At 32.5% G+C, this 25,755-nt stretch overlaps 2 protein-coding genes and 1 non-coding gene across 4 annotated transcripts; all 3 read right to left on the bottom strand.

Moving 5' to 3' along the window:
* Positions 1 to 1,745: 1,745 nt before the first annotated feature.
* On the bottom strand, positions 1,746 to 7,119 carry LOC125807514 (vacuolar protein sorting-associated protein 24 homolog 1-like). Its single transcript, XM_049487237.1, has 6 exons — positions 6,827 to 7,119; positions 6,578 to 6,654; positions 5,033 to 5,135; positions 2,767 to 2,888; positions 2,236 to 2,427; positions 1,746 to 2,153 (listed from the first exon to the last, which is right to left on the bottom strand). Exons 1-6 carry the CDS (start codon positions 6,936 to 6,938, stop codon positions 2,091 to 2,093), a joined length of 669 nt encoding a protein of 222 aa, XP_049343194.1. The 5' UTR covers positions 6,939 to 7,119; the 3' UTR covers positions 1,746 to 2,090.
* Positions 5,074 to 25,252, bottom strand: LOC125807510 (probable aquaporin TIP1-1). Of its 2 annotated transcripts, XR_007441664.1 has the most exons (3): positions 24,717 to 25,252; positions 22,929 to 23,364; positions 5,074 to 5,265 (listed from the first exon to the last, which is right to left on the bottom strand). XR_007441664.1 is itself a non-coding variant. In XM_049487235.1 (2 exons), the coding sequence occupies exons 1-2, from the start codon at positions 25,095 to 25,097 to the stop codon at positions 22,993 to 22,995; spliced, it is 753 nt and encodes a 250-aa protein (XP_049343192.1). In that variant the 5' UTR covers positions 25,098 to 25,252; the 3' UTR covers positions 22,895 to 22,992. The 2 variants fall into 2 exon arrangements, 1 of the variants encoding a protein (XP_049343192.1); XM_049487235.1 differs by lacking the exon at positions 5,074 to 5,265 and having other exon boundaries at positions 22,895 to 23,364.
* On the bottom strand, positions 9,704 to 9,798 carry TRNAY-GUA (transfer RNA tyrosine (anticodon GUA)). The gene is made up of 2 exons: positions 9,762 to 9,798; positions 9,704 to 9,739 (listed from the first exon to the last, which is right to left on the bottom strand). It is a non-coding gene; the product is annotated as a tRNA-Tyr (tRNA).
* Positions 25,253 to 25,755: the final 503 nt, after the last annotated feature.

The following is a 25,755-nucleotide window of genomic DNA, read 5'->3' as shown; positions in this document are numbered from 1 at the left end:
AAATAATAAATAATAATAATTCAGTCAAATTATCTCTAGACAATGTTTTTCTTAAGGTGTATATCAGACAAAACATGAAAAGTAAAATGGACCAGATGAAGTACTTTATATAATCATTTAATGACAAAAAAAAAATATTCAAAGAAAATAGTAAATCTCATTTGATCCTGAGAAAAGAAAAAAAATATTTTTTAATATAAAGATCAAATAAATCGAAATTAAAGTAATTATGTGAATGTGATATTGTTGTAGAAAACAAGTCCGAAAGTGATGGAATTTAATGTATTTCCATGTCTTTGGGCTGAAGGTATCATTTAGCACTGAAATTTGTGTGTTTAGCTGTAAGAAATAGGGATCCAGGCTTTGAAACATGTTACTTGAAAGGGAAACATTGGTGACCCAATAGGAAACGTAAATGCAAGTGCTGTTTATTCTGTCCCCATAAAGCCTAAAACAATTAATTTTTGTGGAATTAATGATCATAAAACAAATTGATGACGGGAGTAAATATGAAATAGAGTTTGATCTTTAGCAAGGAATTTGTATATGATTAACTCCTGATCAATGCGTGGAATGAAATTGTGAAAATGGTTTTATGACTTTATCTATCGTTTAAAAATTTTAAACACCTATTAAAAAAACTAACACAATATTGATTATAATAAGGACATCTTCTGTTTATTTTTTCTTGTCAAGGAATCTGTACACTTTTCAAGAAATAATAAATAAAGTGTATATTTTATTATAATATCCATATTAATTATTGTATATTTTCTATAAATTTGAAAAAGAATTTGAAAGTTAATGTTAAAACATCACAAATACTTCCTAGATTCTTCATAATGTTGCGACTTGCGACTTACAGTAGTTAATGTTGTGAGTTGTGACTTACTATCATCATAATTGGACCACTCTAACCAAAGCACTTGAAAAAAAAAATGTATAATTTGATATACATTTTAACATGTATATTCTAAAAAAAGTGCAATCTATCAAATGATGTTAAGCAGATTTTAACTTATTCTCCTTCGTATGTAAATTTTCATAATTGGACTTTTAATACTATAACCAAAGCAAGTTGAAAACCATATGTATCTTTAAAATATAGCTTCAGTTGTTTTGAACTTTTGATATAGTACTAAAGCATTTTATATTAGGGAAACTATACTTGAGAATTACAAGTTGGTATGCCGTCATTGATATAATTAGTAGTAGTAAGAGTTAAGATTGGTGCATGATTGTTTTACGTTACTGAGATCTCTTGTTCACCGTGTTCTTCATGTTAAACTGATTAAATATCCAAACAAACAATAGCTAGCATGATAAAGCGTGGAAATGTGTGGAGGACAATATGTATATATATGAACATATTGGATATTATTAGTACTGAAGGTGAGATAAGGAAGTTGGAATTTTATTTGGGAAATACAATGTGATCTAACCAAAAGTATTTTTTTCAACTACAGAAACAAAATGCAACTTCTAATTAACACCCTTAAACAAAGGCCTCGAGTTCAATTCTAAGAATGAGAGATATCATAGTAGGAAGCGTTTTCCCCTTATAAGATGGGTGTTACACGATGCACATGGGGTTAGTCATGGACTCGAAAAACAATGACTACTGCAACATATTTTCAAACCATGGGATAATCATCATACAACTAAAATTAGGCTGGAATGTATCAACAAAATATTCCACTAAATCCCGAGTTAGAAGAATACACAAGTGATGGAGGCGAAAAGAAATTGAACATTTCAAGATCGTTAAGATGGCCAATTCTGCTAGACAGCAATAGTAAAGACTGCAAGTCATTAATATAGTGTTTCATTCCATACATTGAAAAGCATCACATTTCCGATCACACATAGCGTGAGAGAGTAAAATCTTGGATTTGGACAATGATTACATGGTATCAAGAGCTTGATATGACATCACGGAGAAGTTGATACTAAGATACATAAAGTACTCTACTATTTCCTTAACCAGAAAGAAGATGCAGCCACAGCAGAACAGACAAGGAGTCTGCCACTTCACATACTGCATGTTTATAGTTGAACCCTCGGGAACTGAAAGTCAGTTGAAGAATCACTTATGATCTTACTTTAGCAAGACGAGCCCTCAGTTCTTCTAGATCTTCCTCGTCATCAGCATCCTGAAAGAATTACATATCACCTTATATCATCATTGAAAAGATCAATTACACTTATATGCAATGGATTATAGATGTGACGGACCTCTGCATCTCCTACTGCCTGGGCAGGTTGCTTTAGCTTCTCCTTTCGGACTGCTTCAGGAAGTTGCGCAGCAGTCTCACCAGCAAGTTCAGTTAAGACCCTGTCAACTTCTTCTTCAATCTCATCTTCTATGTCTTCTGAATCCAATGCACTGTCCACTGCATCATTCACAATTTCTTCAATGACACCAGCCTGCAGCAAAGTAGAGAGAGTGCATTACATTTCAAGAAGAAAGACACACTAAAAGAAAATGTGGAACAAATATTCCTGTTTCTTTCCCTCCCATTTTCTCCTGCGGTAGAGGCTGGCTAGTTGATTCAAAAGTTAAAATGCAGAATTTGTCCTCGTTTTCTCATAGGAAGGAAGGCAGAAGAAGCAAGAGTACAGAAGAACAAAATATGACCATGGCACATCATAGAGCTTAACAACATATTGAAAAATCAGATGCATACAAATCCAAAGGTGATTCACCAACCAAGAGAGAACTCAGAAGCCTCTTCAGAGCTTAAAAAACTAATGCCAAATAGATACCTTGGTCATCTCTTTATTGAATTCCTGCATTGTAATAGCCACTTCTGGAGCCTTCATAAGATTATTAACGAGCTTCATGACCTCAGAACTCTTGGACAAATGCCCCACTGTGCGAGCGATAGCTGCAAACATGAATTAGAAGTTTATGAGATACTTGAAGGCATTCAACATACAAATGAATGCGGCATAAAAGTTAGCAATGTCTGCTTTGACCATCTATCCAGCTTAAGCAATCCAAATATGGTTGTGTAGCAGCATTTTAAGACAAATTTACAGTGCTGCTAAATTATCTCAAGGAAGGTATTACTGCAACATGTAATGGAGCAGAAGAATTTCAATCAGAAGTGTCTTAAAGATAAGATCCAGCCTTTAAAATGTGTACATACACTCAGGTTTGCAAGATATATTAGCAAAATGTGAGCATCCAAAATCAGAACTAAGCAAGAGGAAACAATCTCGGAAAGTGTTCGACAAAGCTAGGTGTAAGATATGACAGAATTCTTCTTTCATACCGGGACATAAGGTGATAATGAAAATACAATTGACTTCACAATTGACTTCTAGCATTAAAATTCCAAATGTCTGCTATGAACCTCTACTTGCCAAATGTCCTACCGACACTAATAAATCTATCAGGAACCACCTTTCATAGAAAAGTTTCTTGTTAAGAAAAATAAGGCTTAACTCATTATCTTCACCTACAATAAAAATTTTATACAACAAAATATCTTAATATATAAATCACCAACATGCTTCCAATAATTATAACAAACTTACCAAAAGTCCATGCTAGTAACTAAAAGGCAAAAGATTTTCTTTTCCTTTAGAACAAATCAAATGAATTGAGTTAGTTCTTATCTGGAATTTCAGATAAAAGTATGAAGGTGGCCGCTAACTTTATTAGTTATTACGTTAAGAACAAATCAGTTACTAGTGGTTTGAAAGTTTAAAGCTATAATGTTTGGAGCTACAGATAAGACAATTACTTCTGTCTCCTGTTTAGATGCTCCAGAGTTGCTGAGTAGATTTACTCATCAGTGGTATGCACAAGAGATTACATATTAGTGATGCAGCTAGACTATACTGACGCTGAAACACTATTAAATCTCCTTCGGCGTATGGGGAGAAAGTAATGCATGATTTCAAGTTTTTCTGACATTTTCTGGATCATTAAGACTTCCTGACCCTTTTACGAGATCAACAACTAGGACTAAACAGAGGTTGCGTAGGAAAGGGTGATTGTGAGACAGGGAGTCATAGGAGTATTCCCTCCTCCCCTGTTACTTACATCCCAAACTCTGTCACCATAGCCATAACCAATTATCATGGCAGCCAAAGGGTAACTGAGGACCAAACAAGATAAAAACGAACATATTATGATTGGATAGAGAGATAAGTTAGAAGATCCCTTTCCAATATTTTTGAACAGTTCAGATAAAACATGGTGGGTGATGGAACCAGAAAGAAGTAGAAAGAACTAGAAACTCAAAGTGGGGTCAATGGATCAATCATTACTGTGTTCATAGCCATTGATGGCCATTCCTTCTATTGGAAACTTGAGATAATATGAAATGGTGGAAGGATGCTTAGTTTCTCCTTTCAGAGGTGATGTGCACGAGGCAATCTATAAAAGATGATGACGATAGGAGGGAAGAAAGCAATGCAGTCAAACATAAAAAGTACTCCTTTATATCAACTCGACTGAGTCATGGTTTTGTTTACCAAAATATTTCCAATCGTCTATCCCCCGAAAAGAATATTTCACCTCTTATCATATAACACCAGAAGTATAAGAAATTTTGGGAGTCCTAATTCTAACTTCCCCACATCTGCAACTCAAAAAGTAATCTATTACCTCACAATTAATCTTCAAGTCAATAGGCAATTTATCTTGAAACTCCAACTCAATAAATTATACACGGTATCTTTTTCCTAAGAAGGGTGCAAAAGTACAACAGGACATTTAGTTTGAATCGAGGGCGTATATGCGGTGACATAATTGAAAATATCCTTAAACAATACTTGCACCCAGGAAACTGAGAAGCCCGTAAGGCGTGAATTTGTCTACACCCTAAAATGTTGAAGAGTCAGATAAGAGAGAATACATCACTTTATCCACATCAAGAATAATTAGTACTTCATTTTCAGAAGATACATACAGTGCTTCCAACAATTTGATCATCAAAGACCGTAGAGGAGTGATTACACACTTCATCAATAAATAACGACAAAATACCAGATGGAGTATGGAGTAAGAGTATCTTACCAACACTTTCTCCAAGGTGCATGGATATCGAATTCAACTGTGCCTTGTTCTCGTACAATCGGTTCACAGTTCTTTTAGATCTCACGAGCTCTTTGGCTAGTGACTATGACAAAACACAACATTAAAATGTGAATAAGCAATAGAACATAAAATCATGAAATCAGAAGGCATGATAACTGTTGATGATTATCCTGGAATGCTGGAAAGCCCTAATATATTAAACATAGACAAAACTCTTTAATCCCAGAAATCAGAAAATAGAGTTTTCTCTATGACAAACAACCAAATAACCCAGATAGTGTGCTTGCATCTTGGATAAAGACCACGAAGAGAAAACCAAATATCAATAAATAAAGATGAAGCATTTTTCAAACACCTGGAACTCCTTGACAAGACACAGATAGAAATGCACTTTCAGTCCTCGTGTAAGATGCAATGTTCCAAAATGCTCTACTTATAATGTAATTCTGTACAATATCAACGTTCACAAATTCTAAGATTGCAAAGTTGTTTAACCATTAATTTAAAATTTTCTAACCTCAACAAATCAAACTTTCAGCTACTATTTTATACTTCCTTCAGTTGTCACTAACTTAATATCAATTCAAAAGAACATCTTAACTTTTATGCCAATCAAGCTCTATCCAATTACATGGGATGGAGGAAGAGGAATTCGGCCCATACTTCTCTTTCTCATTTCACCAACTCTATTCCTAGGTCCGAAATAACAGAAGTTTACAAGATTTAGCTTAACAACAACAAAGCCCATGCTTCTCTTTTTCATTTCACCAACTTTATTCGGAAGCTAGGGTCAGCTATATGAATTATCACTAAGCATGTCACTCCACTAAGCTCATCTAATCCTAATACATTCCATAAGTTCTTCAGCAAATGCTAGACAGCTAGAGGATAGATAACATTCATAATAAATATATGAATAAACAACTTAAATAAAAAACAAAACATTATATGAACACCACAAAAACATTATGATATACAGTCTAGCAATTTCCAACATATTCCAATAGTAAATTAACTTTCTGATATTATTTGGGCATTCCCCAAGAGGCAGCAGAGTGACATAGATATAGCTAACAAACTACAGCGAAAAGACCCTTGAATATTGTTAACCAAAATTAAACCAAGGAGGAGGGGAAAACAATAGTAATTCAAGATGCAATACTTTTGCAAAACACCGAACTTTAAAAAACACCATATACAAGTGTGCTTCATGGGAATTCTCTCATAATGTAGGGTAAAAGCATCAAAAACTAAAACTCAAACTTCCATCTCAGATCAACTGGCTTATTCCTGGAACACCAAAATTTTCTCAAAGACCATACTTAACAATACTTGTCAATTGATATTCCTTATCGATCAATATCAAAGGATTACGAAACAAAAAAAAACAATCATCAGCATTCTTTTTTTTTTTTTTTTTTTGAACTTGGTAACTTTCAATCATCAGCATTCAGCAGAAGACTAAAAGTCAAATAAGCAAATATATTTCAAACTGAAAAGCTAATCATAGCAGTTCTACATTACCTTAGCAGAACCCATGTCATTTCTCTGAGCAGCTTCTTTAATTGATTTCTGTACAACCTTCTCCTCTCTCTGTATATCTGGTGAAACCCCCAAATTACATGAAACCAAACAAAATAAATCAAGACCCACCAACAACAATCATCAAACATTCAAATCACCCAAAAAAAAAAACAGATAAGCAGAAACCCTTTCCTTCCTTAACTTGAAAATCAAATAGAAAGCGTAATTAGGGAACATAATTAGTTTTACCTCGAATTTGGCGTTCGATATTTCGGCACTCTTGTCGGAGGCGACGTTGCCAATCTCTCAAAAGCTGTTGAGGGTTCGGTTTCGGCTTCAATATATTCTTCACTTTCTCCATATTTCCCTTTAATCAAAACACTCACAATTGAGGATCCAAGAGCAACAAATCCAATTGCGTTTTTCTCTCTAATTAACAGAACAGTTTGATGATGGTCCACTTTCAACCTAAGAAAACCTTACGATTTATGTTTATTCAACACGCTAAAACAAAAACTTTTCACCTAATTGACTTGGACGAGGAGTGACAAAACGAAATACGATCAGAAAGGTGCGTAGGATAGAAGCAGCAAGAGCGAGATATGAAGTTTCCGGTCGTTATACTAGTTGAAGTCTGACATGGCGGATTACCAAGTTCCCATTTGTTCTTTGTTTAATCATTTTTATCAAATGCTTAAGAGTGTTTATATATATATATATATATTATACTTAATAAATTAAAATAGTAATAATTTTAATATTTAATTAAAAGAAAATTAAAAAGTTTATCACCAAATCATATAAAACGTAGGGAGTATGTTTTACCTATAATTTTTTTTTAGCTATAATTCATTTTAGGAGAAAGTCTCATATTTATTTCTATATGGTTGAAGAAGGTTACATGTATAAGCAAACATATACTAGTTAATTAGTTAACATAGTTATAGTTTGCATTAATTACAATTCGCGGCCTACTTTTAGCTATAATTACGCGACTCGGCTTTTTTGTTTTGTATAATTCGCACATTTGTATAATTCGAAATTGTATAATATAATTGTATAACTTTTGTATAATTCAGAATTTGTATAATATAATTTGAATAATTGTTTGCGCTTATGATGTTTGTAATTGTATAAATTCGTTATTTCGAGTTTATACAAAAATAACTGAATTATACAAATGTACCCGCGAATTATACAAAAAGAGGCAGCTTAAACTGTAGCTTTAACCTGTAAATATGCAAATTATAGCTATGTAGCATAATTAAGTTTATTACATTGGCTATTTGCGAAAATTTCCCTAAAAATTATTAGGCTATATAAGTCGTTAAACTCGAATTTGCCATTTTTCTATTAATTTGGTTTATTTAAATCGAATAATATGTTAACTTGTTATATCAATTCTCGTTATGATTAGATTTTGATCAATATTAATCAATTATCAAAACGGCCCAACACAATATTAAATTGTAAAAATTAGGCAAATGACATAGTATAAGAAAGAAATTACTTTCTTTCCCTACTCTTTCATTAATTATCAAAAATCCCTTTTTTTAGTGTTTTTCGGATACATAATATAACAGTGTAGATACTTAATATAGCAGCGTGGATACTTTAATTAATAACGGACGGATACTTAAATTATTAAGTTGTTGGCAGCACGGATACTTAATTAATGGGCGGATGCATAATATAGCAGCGCAGATACTTTAACTAATAACGGGCGGATACTTAAATTATTAAGTTGTTAGCAGCACAGATACTTAATTAACGGGCGGATGCATAATATAGCAGCGCAGATACTTTAATTAATAACGGGCGGATACTTAAACTAATAAAGTATCCGGTTAAGTTGAATTGGGGGAAAATAAGGGATTTTTGTATTTTAGTAAAAGAGTAGGGAAATATTGAGAATAGGTAAAGAAGTGTTGTGTATTTAAGTAATTTTTCCTATTAAATTTGGGATTCTAATGTAAATAGTGTTTTGTGGAGCAATTGAAGGTTATGTGAATATTATTGAAGTGTGTATCACTTCATCTTTATTCTTCTATGTCTTCTCATTCCTTTTCTCTCTAACCTCTCATTTCCTTCTACCATTTCTATCAATTGTGTGTTTAAAAAAAGTATATATATTTGGAGTAATGTTCGCTACTATTCTTTTTTCTGTCATCAACGAAGTAATCAACATCTTCAATATATATATATATATATATATATATATATATATATATATATATATATATCATTATCATTGATACTGAGAGAAGACTTTTTAAAAAAATCTTCATGTCTTATTTAGAGATAGATCTCACTGCTTATGTTGGTAATGATATATACGGTAAAGATATTGGTGACTTGGGTAATGATGAAAGAAGGACTAGTGTGGTATGCATGTGACAAGAAATATATCTTAGAGAAATACTATTGATAAATAAGTCAACTTTAAGTTAGACTGTTATAAGATACTTCCAATAAATTATTATTTTTTACTAGAATCGGTATTACTTTCAATATGCAATTCTCGGAAAATTCATAAAATTAATAATATCTAGTTTGTTAATATTAGTAACTATTGTTTCGAGTTGCTCACTTCCTATGTATATGATAATATGAAAAGTTTTAAAAACTTCAACAAATTATAAATTTTGAATTCATAACTGATAAAAATAATGAATAAAATTGAAAGAATCTAAAAGGTGAATGTCCTAATTTTGTTGGGGAGATTTGATAGCCTTGCAAATCTCATCCTATGCTACTTGAGAATTAAGTGCAAGGCTTCAATTTCAACAAATGTTCTTCCAATTCTATATTTTCATATCTCTGTTAAGTTTTGGGTCACTCCTCCACCTATGCATTCCAAGGTCAGAAGCAAAGACCAAGTTGTTGTTTTTTAGTAAGGGATGAAGATATTTCTCCACGGAAAATATAGAGATAGTTCATCTTGAGTTAAGGTCTATTCAAAATCACTCTATCTCACAAAGTAGGTGTAAAATTTGCGTACAAGATCACACTAGTATGTTGTTGTAGTAGCTTTTAAGAGTTGCCGTTATCCTTTTGTTTTTTCTATTTACAAGTTTTTTTCTTTAAATAAAAAGTAACTCTTTTGCTTGAAATTTGAAAAAAAAATCCGACCTGCCGGATTCGAACCAGCGACCTAAAGATCATCTGTCAGGCTTTTTACCTACTACAGTCTTCCGCTCTACCAACTGAGCTAAGGTCGGTTGTTGTGTTTTCAACCACACATATTTTTTTTATACACCAACTATTTTCTCTTTATTGTTAAGCTAGCTAGTCGTGTTAACTGTTAACTATGTAAATTCTACTTTCTCCATCTTTGTTTACATTTTCCTTTGCATCTATTTTAAGAAATTATAATTTTTTTAGAAAATAGTTTTACTAATTTGCTCCTTGAGAATTTTTGTTGAAACTTCACAAATTTTATTGTACACTTTAAACAAACCAATTGTAAGGTAAAATGATAAAAAAAAATTAATTCATTCTCTCTTGATTTTGTAAATTGACAAGTAATTTAAAATAACTATTTTTAGTAATGTTAGAATGTAGACAACTAATATAAAACAAATGAAATAGTATTTTACATAGTAGAAAACAGTTTTAGAAAATAACATTCCTTAGGTTCTCATTCGAAATAATCTATTTATATGAAACACCTTCTATTATTTTTATTTTTGCCCTTTAAGATATAAGGGTTTTCTTTAGAGCAAATTGCTCTTAACATTACTGAAATATGATTTAGTAATAAATTGATATTGACAAAGAGTTGAGCTTGCCAGTTTCAGAAAGAGTCCGATCTCAACTTGTACATCAATTCAGTCGAGTCGTTTTATTTTTATTTTAAAATTTTCTTATGCTTGATATATTAATTTAATTAATTAAAGCTTTTATCCTGAAGCTAGATGGACTATGTTGATGAGACTCGGAATTATTTATTTGTCATTCTGTGATCGGCCTTTTGCAACCGGACGCTTATGTCACATGTCTTCATATCACTAGTCTACTTGGACAAGATTGATTTCCCCCCACAATATTTACTCTATTTCAAAATCACTCTTTAGTTATAAAAAAAATAAATTAAAATTCAAGTTCAAGTTGAATTCAAAATTTGAAAATGTATTTCAATTAAAGTGCTTTCATTTGCAAAATTATATATATAATCAAACATAACTCTATTTTCAAATCTAAGAACATGTTTGGTACGAGGAATAAGAGATAACTAATCTCGAAAATAATTTTCATAAATTTATCTCATGTTTGATTGAAATAAAATCGCGAAATAAATAATTTATTTCAAAATTAATCATCTGGAGACTATGATATTATTTTTTATCGTGGATTGAAAGTGAAATACTCCAATTAATACCTACTTCAAACTCGTTTATGAAAGACACTAAATTTCCACCTATAAATAGAGACCCACGCGTAAAAAGAGTTAATTTTTCTCGATGGATTGCGATTTGGAAGAAAAAAGAAATACATTTATTTGTAAGCTTATTTTTCGCAAACTCTAAACAAAAATCAAAACGCCATTGTTATAACATTATATTATATAAGGAAAGGGTTAAAATTGCCCCTGAACTATGTGAAATAGACCACATATACCATTCGTTACATTTTGGGATAAAAAATGTCTCTGTTGTTATCCTAAGAGACCACAAATACCCTCAAGAGTTAACACCCAAAATTTTTATTGGCGTGGCAAGCCACATGGGACTAATCCTTCCACCTAAGCGTTACCAACTAGGATTCACTACAAAAGAACTAGACATTAGCGGCGACAACAGTCGCCACAAAAGCTCAGAAAACCGTCACTAAAAGTTTTTAACATTAAATTCTAATTTTGTGTTTTTTTCTTCATTGTTTCTAGAAAAACCAAAATGATATCGATTAAGTAGGAGTTTGAAGACACTGTATGTTTTATTTTTATGTCATATGTAAATGTATAAAATGTACAATGATGCATTATATAGTAAGAGATTTGAATCGAGAAGTAATTTTGATGATTTTTCATAATAATATTGGATGTTTTTAATATTGATATTGCAAGTTATTTATTTTAGAAAATTAGGTTGCAATCGAAAATTAATTATCATATTTTTGTTGAAAAAATAGGTTTTACTAGCAAATGGTTGTTGGAGCCTTAGTCGCCACTAAAAATCACTCATAACCATTAGTGGCAATATTTTGGGATTTTGTGGCGACTTTGTCGCCACTAAAGGTCAAGTTCTTTTGTAGTGAATCTTAGTTAGCAACGCTTAGGTGGAGGAATTAGTCCCATGTGGCTTGCCACGTCACTAAACATTTGGGGTGTTAACTCTTGAGGGTATTTGTGGTCTCCTGTGATAACAGTGGGGGTATTTTTGATCCCAAAATGTAATGGAGGGTATAAGTGATCTATTTCGCATAGTTTAGGAGCAATTTTGACTCTTTTCCATATTATATATATAGTAGTGTAGCTATTTAGATACAAACAATGCATTTTGTAGCTTCTCCTTCTTTTAACACTGACCGTGAGGAAAAATGGAAATAAAGCACGCATATTATGTATTAAAAGTGTCACAAATATTAACAAAATCAAAATTAATTAGACTAACATCAACTTAAGAAGTAATTTGTTCAAGAAATAAGTAAGGAAGAAGAAAATGCAGATTGTAGAGAGAGAAATAAGAGTTCATTTCCATTAATGATCTCGAAGCCTTAGCTATACAACACGAATCCCTTCTACATGCATAGGGATTTGCATGTCACTAAGGACTAACTAGCTACTTTTAGGGCATTAATTAGTTAACAAACTATATCATGATTATATATAGTAGAATCTGGAAAAGACCAAATTACCCTCACCTGACTTAACCTTCATCTCTTGTTACAAGTTTGAAATGCTACTACTTCTTATAAAAAAAAATACAAAGAGCCTTCATCTCTTGTTGCAAGTTTTGATGCCACTGCTTCTTCTACAAAATATGGGGCGTACGTAAGGACGGTAAAATTGGCGGTAAATCTGTGGAAGCAGCGGAGCATCGACAAAACCAACAACAATGTCTGACGGTAGTACTGAATTTTGCTGATCATCATGTATAATGCATTTTAAAATTTGGTCATATCTCAAGGTCACTGAACCTAATTTCCACCGGAAAAAGTATAACAAAAGGCAAGCAGCATATACCAGCCAAGCTTTTATACCGAGACTGAAGAGATGACTGAAGAGCCCAGGCAAGCATTAACAAGTAAGAAATTGAAGATTCCAAAATCAGACAAAGGTTGAATCATCGCTACATTCCCAAGACAAGCCACTGCAAAGCACAAGAACACTGCTAATAGCTGAGGAGAAGCAAATCTAAAAAAGTACTGAAAAACCATACTTCCCACCATTCCTAGTGCAAATTTCAAAATTTTCCGAATCCCATAAATCCACATGAAAGGAGGCCATCGTTCCTTAAACCATAAATAAGCAGACACTGGCCCTAGATGCATGACTGAAAACAGTAAACATATCACCAAACACAAGAAACTCGCCAGATAAAGACCTGATGATATAAATACTACATAAACAAAAAATAAACTTTGGAGAACCCAATGACCGGTATGAAGGTGATATTCTAGAATCAAAGGTGTATATGACATTGAGCGTTCATTATTAATAAATCTACGAAAGATGTGGTTGTATAGAGAAGCTATTAATCTCGAAAAGAAGAGATATATTCTCCGAGGACTGAGTAGTTCCAAACTCACAGAAAACAGGCATAGCAAATACATCAAAACATCCATCAAAATTTGTGTAGCAAGATCACCTGACATATGATGATCAGGTGATCCGTTTTCTAACGATGGTCTGATAAGAAAAGCATATGCGGATGAAATGAGAGTAACCGAATACGCGACTGCACATATATATGACTACATATGGTAACGGATGATCTGATTTTGAGTTCGATGCGAATAAAATACCAGATCCTACTGAACAACAGAGGAGGCTGAAACTGTAAGAGACTGACAAAAACAAAAATGAGGGGAATTCCATGTGGCTGAATAACAAAACTTAATTGAGAGTTGGAAATTGTTAATTAGTAGTACTACTCTTTTGCATCGATCCCAGACACACTACTGCCGGGGTATTTAACATCTTGTCATAGTTGAACTGGTTGCTTGAAACTTTTCAAGTAGGTAAGGGCATTTATGTGAAGAAAGTTCTGAGAAACTCATGGGGAGCTTCTTTTAATTCATAAATTTCAATTAAAAGAAAAAAAACATTCGACATTTATGGCTAAATACCTACTTAAACTCTTTTATGAAAGACATTAAATTTCCCCCTTTAAATAGGCCCACGCCACACGTAAAAGTAGTTGACGTCCAAAGGGTAAATACTACTCTATTGTTTTAAAAAATTTATAAATTAATTTGTAAACTTATTTTCGCAAACTCTAAACGAACTGTTGTGGCATTTTAATATTATTATACTTTGCTAAATGTCATTTGCTTTCTGCCTAATAATACATCATTAGGTGCTTTACTACCGTTAGAAAGTTGATGACATTTGATGTCATCTTTATTATCATTTGGCTTAATTGCCATTACTTTGTTATAACGTTGCTGAGAACGTTGTAGTGGCTGTCCGTTTTGTGGTTTTTCTGGCAGAAGATGTAATGGTTCTCCATTATCTCATTCTTAATTCCTTTATTATTCTTGTAACCTATGTAACTCCTAAGACCATTATCTTCACTATTTACTACACCATTATTTTCCTATTTATTGCTAGGAAGACTTCCTCTAGTATAAATAGTGGTGGTCTTCATTTGGTTTGGGATACATATACAATACAACAAGAAAATATAGAGTGCATAAGGTTTGTTAAAAAGAGAGTTCTTATTAGTTGAAGGGAGGTGTTTCTTTTGTGGAGCTTTGGACTCAACTCTTGTCCAGAGTTGTTGAGTTATACTTTGTGAAGGTTGTTGTATCCTGGAGGGGACAAGTCAAGAGGACTACTGCTGGACCGGTGAAAACATTTGTTGCAGTGGGCTTGAATCTCCTTAAAGAGAGTGAGATATCCACGCCTCAGCCTGAAGAGATTTATTTTCTTCATATTTATTTTTCAATTGTAATCCTGTATTTTTGTTATCTTGTAAGTTTTCACTAACACAAACGCCTGATTATATAGTAGTGTAGCTATTTAGATATAAACAATGCGTAGTTTCCCCTTCTTTTAACACATCTTGAGGAAAACAGAAATAAAGCACATTACGTATTTAAAGTGTCATAAATATTTACATAATCAAACTTAATTAGACTAACATCAAATTATGAAGTACTTTGTTTGAGAAATAAGAAAGGAGAAAATACAGGGAGACAAATAAGAGCGAATTTTCTTTGTGAAAAAGTTGTAAAAATAAGGCACAACTCATAAGCATAACTTTGTGGATTATGAAACTAAACTTGTGCTTCTATAAGCCTAAGTACTTCGGTTCGAATTAAGTTACATCTGATAAGATATAACTTGTGGATTATATATTGTTGAAAAAACAATTGTGATATCTTAACAAGATAATAATTTTATTAAGGTCTACGTTCATTCCTTGTTCTCTTGATAAATGAGTTTTAGTAAACCAATTAGTATTTTGTTCTCTTGAAAGTTCTAAGATACTCATGGGAAACTTTTTGTCATTCGGGTAATTTATTTGTAATACTATGTATTCGCCTTTTTGACAATAAATCAGAATTTTCACGGAAAATGGGTAAATATATTATTTAGTACATATGATTTGATCAACAATGTGACTTTACTAGATACTAAAATTTAGAGTGAGAATGCAAAACATGAATAACTCTTGCGCTGGTCATATAGACTAATCTTCTGGGCAAATTAGATCACCAATTAATGGCCAGGAAAATAAAATCTCTTTGCCGTGTCTTATGGAGGAAATGACATAAATAAATAAATGTATAACTACATAATTTCACAAAACTAAATTCACATAGACATTTTTGCAGAGTTTGTTTCATATTGGAGCCTTGTTATTTATGATAATCAAGGCTGCAACAGTGACGTTTTTATAAATAAATCATTTTAGAATTCGACTTATTTAAAACAAAAAAGGAAAGTAGCAACCCTAATTTGATCTTATTTTAATTTTGCATTATGTCATTGTGGCGTTAAACCTAGTTAATTAATATTCAACTGGTTACGTAGGTAATTAACAATTTAATAAAATCAAATTATATATATAAAAGAAGTTAAAAGGTAATTGCTTGATTACTTTGAACGTGCGACCCATAAAGATGGAAAGATCGTTCCCTTATCATGTTTTTTTTTCGCATGATTGTCTCTATTTTGGAATGGTTTTTAATTTTTGTTTTGCTATTCATTTAATAAAAATTTATGGGGCAAATTAAAGTATTTCTAACTATGACTTAATTTCACAAATATTTAGAGAATTTTTGTCTTGTTCAACATAAATTTTGTAATACTAATTCGCGAGGTTGTCCGACATAAGTTTAAAAGAACTTCTGCTTTATCCGGAAGAATTTCTGTAGGAATAAGTTACACCTCTTAAGGCATAACTTTATGGATTTTGAAATTGAACTGGCTCAAATAAGCATAAGCTCTATAGGCACTAAGTTATATGTTATAAAATATAACTTGTGTGGGTTATAAATGAGTCATGAAAATCGTTCAGACAGCCCAACTTTGCTTTAGAGATTGAACTCCTCACTCAATTATGAACAATAAACATTTCCCCCTTTTTTCGTAATTGACTTTTTTAAATGCTTATTTCACCCTGTATATCATCAACCTTTGTTTTCTACTTTTACTTTTTTTTAAATCATAAATTTTAATTTTTGTAATCTACGTAACAAATTTTTTCAAACTAATTTTTTTTGTAAACTTTTGCTCTAATTTTGGAAACTAAAATTCTTGTGATTTTCTACTCTGATATATTAATTGACTTGAAGATATAAAAATTTCAATCTGTGAAAACTTGAAAGATAGCTAGTGTGACAAGTATTAACAAAATCAAAATTCAACCAACATCAAATTTACATACCAAATAACAACAACAAAAAACTCAATGCTAATATACATGTGTAGTTTACATGAACAACAAACTCATAGATCAGTAAAGGTGATATGTACATAAGTTTTAACGTTGTTGAGTTGACTTGAGGAGTCAGAGATGGAGTGCAACGACGGATCAGGCATTCAGTCAAATTGTGGAGGACCGCTCGAGAGTTGGTTGGCAAGTAAGGATGCCAGAGGGTGAATTGGTGGAGGACTGTACAAGAGTTGGTTGACGAGTAAGGGTGGTAGCGGGTGAATTGGTGGAGGACTGCTCAAGAGTTGGTTGGTGAGTAAGGGTGGTAGAGGGTGAATTGATGGAGGACCGCTTAAGAGTTATTTGGCGAGTAAGGGTGCCAGAGGGTGAATTTGTGGAGGACCGCACAAGAGTTGGTTGGCGAGTAAGGGTGGTAGCGGGTGAATTGGTGGAGGACCGCTCAAGAGTTGGTTGGCGAGTAGGGGTGGTATAGGGTGAATTGGTGGAGGACTGCTCAAGAGTTGGTTGGCGAGTAAGTGTGGTATAGGGTGAATTGGTGGAGGACTGCTCAAGAGTTGTTTGGCGAGTAAGGGTGCCAGAGGGTGAATTGGTGGAGGTTCCCTCAAGAGCTGGTTGGTGAATAAGGGTGGTATAGGGTGAATTGGTGGAGGACTGCTCAAGAGTTGTTTGGCAAGTAAGGGTACCAGAGGGTGAATTGGTGGAGGTTCCCTCAAGAGTTGGTTGGTGAGTAAGGGTTGCAGATGATGAATTGGGGACAACATCAACATCATCTATGGAAGACGGCAATGAAGGTGGTATCTGTGAAAGTACTTGATCTTGCTCAGGTCTATACCTTCTGTCATATCTCAAGGTCACTGAATCCAACTTTTCACGCAAGAAGTATAACAAAATGCAAGCAGCAAATACGAGCCAAGTACGTATGCCGAGATTGAAATGATCCACTGCACAGCTTAAGCAAGCATTGACGAGTAAGAAATTGAAAATTCCAAGATCAGTCGAAGGTTGAACCATTGCCAGATTCCCAAGCCAAGCCATCGTGACGAACAAGAACCCTACTAATTGATGAGTAGAAGGAGATCTAAAAAAGTACTGAAAAAGTATAATCCCCACCAGTCCCAGTGCAAATTTCATAATTTTCCTAATAAAAGGAGGACATGTACCCCATCTGCTAAATCGTTCCTTGACCAATAAATAAGTAATCACTGGGTCTAGACCAATGCCACTACATAATAAAGCTATAAGCAAGAAAACCGTTCGAATATTATTTATAACCGCTGCAGTCTGAGTAATAAACTCTGCTATATCAGTTCTATCGGGAGGCGGTCCAAATATGACATACCCTATCCGACGAGAGACTTGTTCCCACCACGGCATATCTATCATAACATCCGGTGGAATGGTTGGCATATAACGCAGTCCGTTATCTAACGATGGACGGATAATTATAGCATATGCGTATGAAATCAAATAAACCAGACACATCCCATATAGGAGTACAAATATTACCTCATCCGGTAACGGATGATCTGAATTTGAGTACGATGAGAATAACCGATCAAATCCAACTATAATACAGATGGGGGTGATATAGTATGAGACCATGATAAATATATTTGAGGGGAATTCCATATATATGGCTGATCACACAAAATTGGCAATTGGAAAAGTTTTAAGGTATTACGCTCGATCGATATCTTCTTATTATGAGATACATATATAATTGTTGAGTCTTTTAACAATTCAACTACACATTTTGAAAGTTGAACACGTACAGGGTGTTGAAGCTTTCCAAGTCGATATAATAAGGAAATTCACAGATACTCATTGGAAACTTCTTTCCATTTGGGTAGTTTATTCGTAATACTTATTTCTTCGCATTTTTTGACAATAAAATCAGAATTAAGTTTGAATATATTGCTTAGTACATATGATTGATTAAGTTTGAATTATCAGGAATTCCGTTGGCACTCAGTCTTCACACAAAATCAAGCAATGTGACTTTACTAGATACTAAAATTTTGAGTGAGAGTGCAAATCATTGATAGGGCGGAATTAGAATGAGAAAGTCCAAGTTTGGCAAAATTCACTGTCTTTAATTTGCTTTAAACTTTGTATTTATTATTTATTGAGAAACTTACTATGTATGTATGAATTATGATAAACTTCAAATCCACTTCCGACTACTGAATAATGATTAAGTGATAAATGTGTATATAAAAAATTACATCATATCTTTATTAATTTGGTGTAAACGTGAATAACTTTAAATTATATGGGATAATAAAGTAGGTAAATGAATAACCTAAATATTACATGAATAACAAGGCATAAAAATATACTCCATAGTATAATAACTTAGAGATTACAACAGTTATATAAAAGAAATAATTGTCAAAAATCAAAATGTCAACTTGTACTCCAAAGGCTCTAACGTATGAAATGGAAAATGAGCACAACTATATATATATATATATATATATATATAGTGCAACACTATGCACTTTAATATTTCATAATATCAATATAATATTAAAATGCTTACATAAGTACCCAACATATGGATATAATCAAAACTCAATCAAAGGAGCATCTTGCGCTGGTTATATAGACTAGTCTTCTGTGCAAATTAGGCACCAATGAATATGAAAATAAAGTCTCTTTGCCGTGTCTTATGAGAGAAAGGACATAAATAAATAAAAGTATAATATTTAACTACATAAGTTCACAAAACTAATTTATAAACGCAAAGCTGGTTGCATGCTGATGAAGCCTTGTTAATTGTTATATACTATTATTATACTCTAATAAGATATAATGGATGACATGTTTTTTAATAAATTATTGTATTGGGATGGACTTATTAATAAATGAAAGTAGCAAACGTAATTTTATCTTATTTTTAATTTTCACCATATTCGTTTTCGTGTTTAACCTAGTTCTTTTAATAATCCACTGGTTATTAACAATTTAATAGAAGCATATTAGAAAAATAAATAAATTATACTTTTAGAAGGAAATTTATTTGATTAGTGATTACTTCAGGTAAGATTTTTGTTAATAGGCCTTCAAAATCAGAAGTAGGTTGAAGTCCATGTCAACATTACTTTGGAGTTCAACCCAAAAAAGCTAGAGAGATGGCTCGCTTATTGCATCGACACATTCATTTAATCGAATAGCGGCTGAATCATCCCATATATATTTTTCAATCGTAATAGAACTGGATATTTTCCAAAATATAGCATTATGACAAAAACAAAATATATGAGGGGGTCAATTAATATTTTCAATAAGCTAATGCACGAATACATGTTATATCAATATACAGATTGTATCAGGTTGAGATACAACATGCATCTACAATTTGTCCTCTCTCTTTCTAAACTCTCACTTGTCTCGCTCCTTTCTCAATTTCGCTTGCTTCTCTCCACTCGAAAATTGTAATCTGGCAAACTATAAGTAATATTCATAATCGAAGATTCAAACTGTAGCTATTTATGAAAAAATTCAATAACTAAACAATTGAAGAAATGTTCTCTTGGGTTGGACAGAACACCAGCAGAATCCTTTTAACGGCCCATTTGTTTTTCTACACCTTCACAGCTCATTTACTCATTATTCAATGATCCAATCCAATTTCTATCTAAGTCCACTATTTAAGCCCCATATATGTGGTAGGATAGCCTCTACCAAACTACACATACTAGATACAATTTGTTTTGGACACAAAATTTAAAACATTTTTTTTCTAATTATACATATCATATCGGACAAACTAGTACAGCTAAAGCTAAATTTACAGCTTCTTATGACATCAAATTTCAAAAAATTATTCTAAGCGTTTCTAAAGATGTAATAGTTTGTTTGAATATTTTAGAACAATACATTGATATTGATGGTAAATTGGATAAGAATGTGTGAATACTGAGTGTGTTTAGTATGACCAAACAATTTTTTTTGGTTTCTCACCGGGTGCTTGATATTTATATTAAAATTCGATTAAATTTAGATTCGCATCAAAAAAATTCACATCAGATAAACGCTTTCTAACAAAGGTGATTTCATAACTTGTGGAATTCGAACCCAGACTTAATGTTATTGACGGACGAGAGAGGAAATTCAAATAGACATTTTGTACGATTCAAAAGGCTGTTTTTATCTTTGAAGTTAAAAATATAAAAGCTGGCCTACTCCATGTGAAGAAGTAAATGACAATATGATTTTCAAGCATGAACATTGAGCTACCCCTTACCCACTTGGCAATCATGTTCCACTACGTACTTCAAGTAGGTCCCTTATAGATTTTACTTGATTTTGTGGTCTTTTATTGATGTCCTATTGAGTATTTTGTGTCTAGTATCAGTTTTGAGATTTGATTAATTTGAATTTGCATCAAAAAGTTAACTTCAAGAGATGAAAGTTTTAAAGAAGGACATTCCTTTTCCATTTTGATTTTTTTTTATAATGAAACATGATTAAATGTGTACTAGTGTAATTCACTTTTTCTTTTTCCTATTTTCATTTCTTTTTTTTTTGGTTTCCCACTTTATACTCAGGAGGATCTGATTAAATTCGAATTCGCATCGAGAAAAGCAAAGACATCTCGTAAAATCATTGGGACTTTAAATCTAATTAATGATGAAAGAGTACTTATTTTTCCACCACAATCTCGTTAGTTACTATTTTCATTTCACCCTAAGCTCCAACGGGAAAAGAAAGACGAAAGTACAACAATAAAGACAAAATTATACCACGCTTAAAAGGGGGGAAAATGAGAGTAGAATTAAAGAAAAGGTGTACAGAAATGCTAGATCCAATTTAATTGAACTATTTATTTAAGTATAATAATATGGGATGAAAACAAAGCAGCTTTTTAAAATATCCGAAAATGTATGTGGCTATTTATAAGTGGTCCAGATTCCAGAAAAGAATACCTGAAAAAATAAATTAAAAGCATATCACATGTAGAGTGACAAAAAACCTAAAAAGACAAATTATTTGTACTACTATATAATACCAGCTGTTAACTCTTGCCTCAAATGTACTACTAAAGAACTTATATAAGATTTTTATAATACCAAAATATATTTTTTTAAATTATGAATTCAAACTTAATATATTTTAAAAGTCCTAGTAAAATCTTTACATGTGCATGATTATTTCCTGCATTGAGAATACACAATTATGATGAATCCGAAATCAAATATTTGCTTATGATATCATATATAATAATGCCTTACATCGAAAATATTGAATTAGGATGAGCTCATTATAAGAAGAGGATAACCTTTGCCTATAACCCTAGTTGATGTGAATATTTAATAATTTAATAAAGAAATATTTCTTACATGACACAAACTATAGGAGAATAAATTATTTGATGATATAATAATTTTAATATACTAGAGTTAGAGATATATTTTACGTAATTAAGTTAGTTTAACTTTGTGCCATCACGTACAAATGATTATTTAGATAGTGGCATCGCCAATCATTGTACTAGAGAGGGAATCTTTGTTTACTAGGGTTTCTATGGGCAATAATTCGTCAAAAATGGTCACGGTTACTTTTTGTGGCCAGTCAAACTGTCAAAGTGTACAACGATCATCATATGATGACCTAAAATATTAGTAAGAGTTTTAAGTTATATGACTGATGCATATAAATTATTTATATAATTAGATCACTTATAACTTATAATCAAGATAATAATGTAATATATTATAAAATATTGATTATTTTTTTTAAAATTTTACGTGACATGAATCCAAATTAATAAAACATTAAATCAGTATCAAATTGGAGATGCAAAACTAGAAACTTAGATAAACATAGTATTTAAGAGGGTCCCTTATGTTCTCTATAAATAAGGTAATATGCCATAAAGGCACTTTGATATAAGATAATCATTGACATTTTCTTGATGCTAAGATAATAGACATAATTTAATAGGACCCTATGTTTTTCTAACTGACGCATCGTATAAACCCACTTTAGAGTGATCATTGACATTTTCTCCAAACATATTGCTAAGAAATGACATGCGGACATATTATTGATTATTAAGCTACATCCTTGCGTTTATATTAATAGCTTTTTGACGTTTGCAATTATATATACCTGTTGAATAAAAAAATTGAAATCAAGACAATAAAAATAGGTGCAATATTTCTGAAAAAATCAAAATACCTTATTTACCACGAGCAAAATAAAGAAAATAAATAGCAAAAGTCGTCCGAATACAGAAAGTACAAATTCAACGGTGCCCATTAAACACAGACACAAACAAACAAAGAAGTTTACAAAGAGAAAATTAAAATTAAACAACAAGTTGATAAAATGTCACATTACTTAAAAATCTCCACTTGGGATTTGCTCATGAGTGTGGCTAATGAAGATGAATTCATAGATAAATCCAGCAAGCCCACCACCAATAAGTGGTCCAGCCCAGTAAACCCATTGGTGAGTCCAGGTCCAGCTAACCAAAGATGGGCCAAATGACACAGCTGGGTTCATTGAAGCTCCAGTAAAGGCTCCACCAGCTAGAATGTTGGCACCAACAATGAAACCAATTGCAATTGGTGCAATCACTCCCAAATCTCCCTTCTTTGGGTCAACTGCAGTTGCGTAAACAGTGTAAACGAGACCGAACGTCATCACTATCTCGAATACAAATGCGTTCCATACTGATACACCGGCTGACAATGCAAATGATCCAGTGCTCTACATAGATTTTTAACCATCACAATTATTAGTATCGTACAAATATTAAGAAATGTGTAACATAGGAATATTTTTTTTAATATTCAAAGCTAACTACCGGACATGATAATGTTAGGTGGAGTAATTAAATTGGCTTTCATAAATAGTATGCTAGATTAATTGCTTTAAATAAAGTCACCATCATATTACTATCTTACATAATGAGTGGACAATAAGTCCCTTTCAAAAGAGATATAAAAAGATTTCTAACCAATCAATTATGAGTTTCAAATTTATGCATTATAAAATAATCTGATGTGTGTCACAACAACGACTAGAACCTTCTCAAAGATAAAAGACTTTTGGCACAAGCCAAAACTCTAAAACTGTCATTTTCTCTATTTAAGATATACTTAATTTTAATGGTATAAATGTATAGTTTAATGTATTCTACTAATTCCACTAGTTCATAATAGTATTAGTTTTTGTTTTACAAGCTAGGCAAAATTTTCATGGAAAAAAAAGTACTCCATATAGTAATACAGGAGTAATTTTTTTAAAAGGTCATAATATTTCATTTTATGGTATAAAAGTTTTTTTTTGGTCATTTTTTTGCATTTCTCATCTGGTGTTAAATCCACATAAAAGCCCCACTAAATCTAAGTTTATTAAAAAAATTCACATTAAAGAGTAAAACATTTTCTAACAAAAGCCAAAATAACTTAAACCCAACTTTGTTGTCATTCCATAACAACCTCATACTTCAAAATTCTACCGTTCATTATCCGTTTTAAGATAAAATAAAAAGCAAAAATAATAATATATGTATACTTTTTAGATCTGACACAAGTCAGCATTAGAAAGTAAATGACCATACTCTCCCTATTGACACTAAAAAATAGCCACGTGTATAATTTTCCTTCACTACTTTTTCAGAAAGGTGGAACGAATGGATATACTTCCTAGTAGATCTGCAAAAGCTAGATATTACATCTCACATTGTTACACATGGTATGTTGTGGTTTGTACTTCATACTGTCACACATGTAGAGTAAATGACTATACAGTCCCTATTGACGCTAAATATGTAAGAGTCAAACATAATTAAATGTTAAGCCTAAAGTCATACGAAATTAAATCCAATAATAATACAACTAAATATTTAGTGACATATGTACATTATTTGGACTCTTAAAAAGGTCAGTCACAAGTTACCTGTTTTTTTTTAGCATATGATATATAGACTATAAGTATAACAACTGAAATTCAACTATAAGATTAAATAATATATTGATACTCACACTTAAATTTTCTATAATTCGAGTCAAATTAAAATAAGACCAAACAAATTAAAACGTCGAAAATATGCTTACCATGCCACCAGTGGCGAATTCAAGGAGAGCGCAAGCAGCAGTGGATCCAAGCAACTGTGCAATGATGTACAAAATCCCACGGAACAAAGTGATGTTTCCACCAACAAAAGCACCGAAGGTAACAGCCGGGTTGACGTGGCCGCCGGAGATGTTAGCACCGACAGAGACGGCCACGAACAACCCGAAGGCGTGCGCAATGGAGGCGGAAATAAGGCCAGCGGGAGTAGCGACACCGTCGGTAAGCTTATTGAAAGCCATACCAGAACCCTGACCTGCGAAAACGAAGATCAGAGTACTGATGAACTCCGCCAAGGCCGCTTTAAGCGCCCCTGGATGGCGGAGTTCCTCATGGCTTCCAATAGTAATTTGGTTGATCGGCATTTTACCAGAAAATTAACAATTGAAAATTTTCTCTAGTGTTACTATTAAGGGGCAAGTTGGACAGTGATGAAATTATGGAAAATTTTGCATGGATTTATATTGTGAAATTTGTAAATTGCATGAGGGACTAGGTTCCGGGTAAAGCAGGTAACCGGTTAATATTTGGACCATATGTAATAAGATTCAAACCAAAATTTGTGGGCGAGCGGTCCCGTAGAGGTCGAAAGGCCTGCATTGACAGCTAAGAATTCACCTCCAATTTGATGTGGTGATGACACGTGGAAATGACGACAACGAGCCACGTCATATAGGTTCTGTTTGATAAAGACATAAACGATGGGAGTACTGTATACCCCACACCCCTACCCACCCCCTTGTTATTGCTTTCGGTCGGAGCAATCATGCACCGTGGAATGATCTGGAACTAGAGCTTTTAAATATTTTTTTAATCTGTTATTAAAGAATTAATTGATTTGTTTTAAAATGGCAATTATTGCTCAGTGTTAATCACTAACTTTTTGTGGTGGAACTGTTAATTTTTTTTTAAAAAATTGAGGTACGTGTATGTATTTGTTTTATTCTTTTTTGGTTTCTATGGAGTGCCCGCATATATTATATTGGAGTATTAATTCGGATTCGTGTCGAATAGTGACCTATT

Source organism: Solanum verrucosum, unplaced genomic scaffold (genome assembly GCF_900185275.1).
Source record: "Solanum verrucosum unplaced genomic scaffold, falcon-dt-bn FXZP01000183.1, whole genome shotgun sequence".
Classification (NCBI taxonomy): domain Eukaryota; kingdom Viridiplantae; phylum Streptophyta; class Magnoliopsida; order Solanales; family Solanaceae; genus Solanum; species Solanum verrucosum.
Note: the sequence above shows the minus strand (reverse complement) of the source record. Positions and strands in the feature narration are given on the sequence as shown.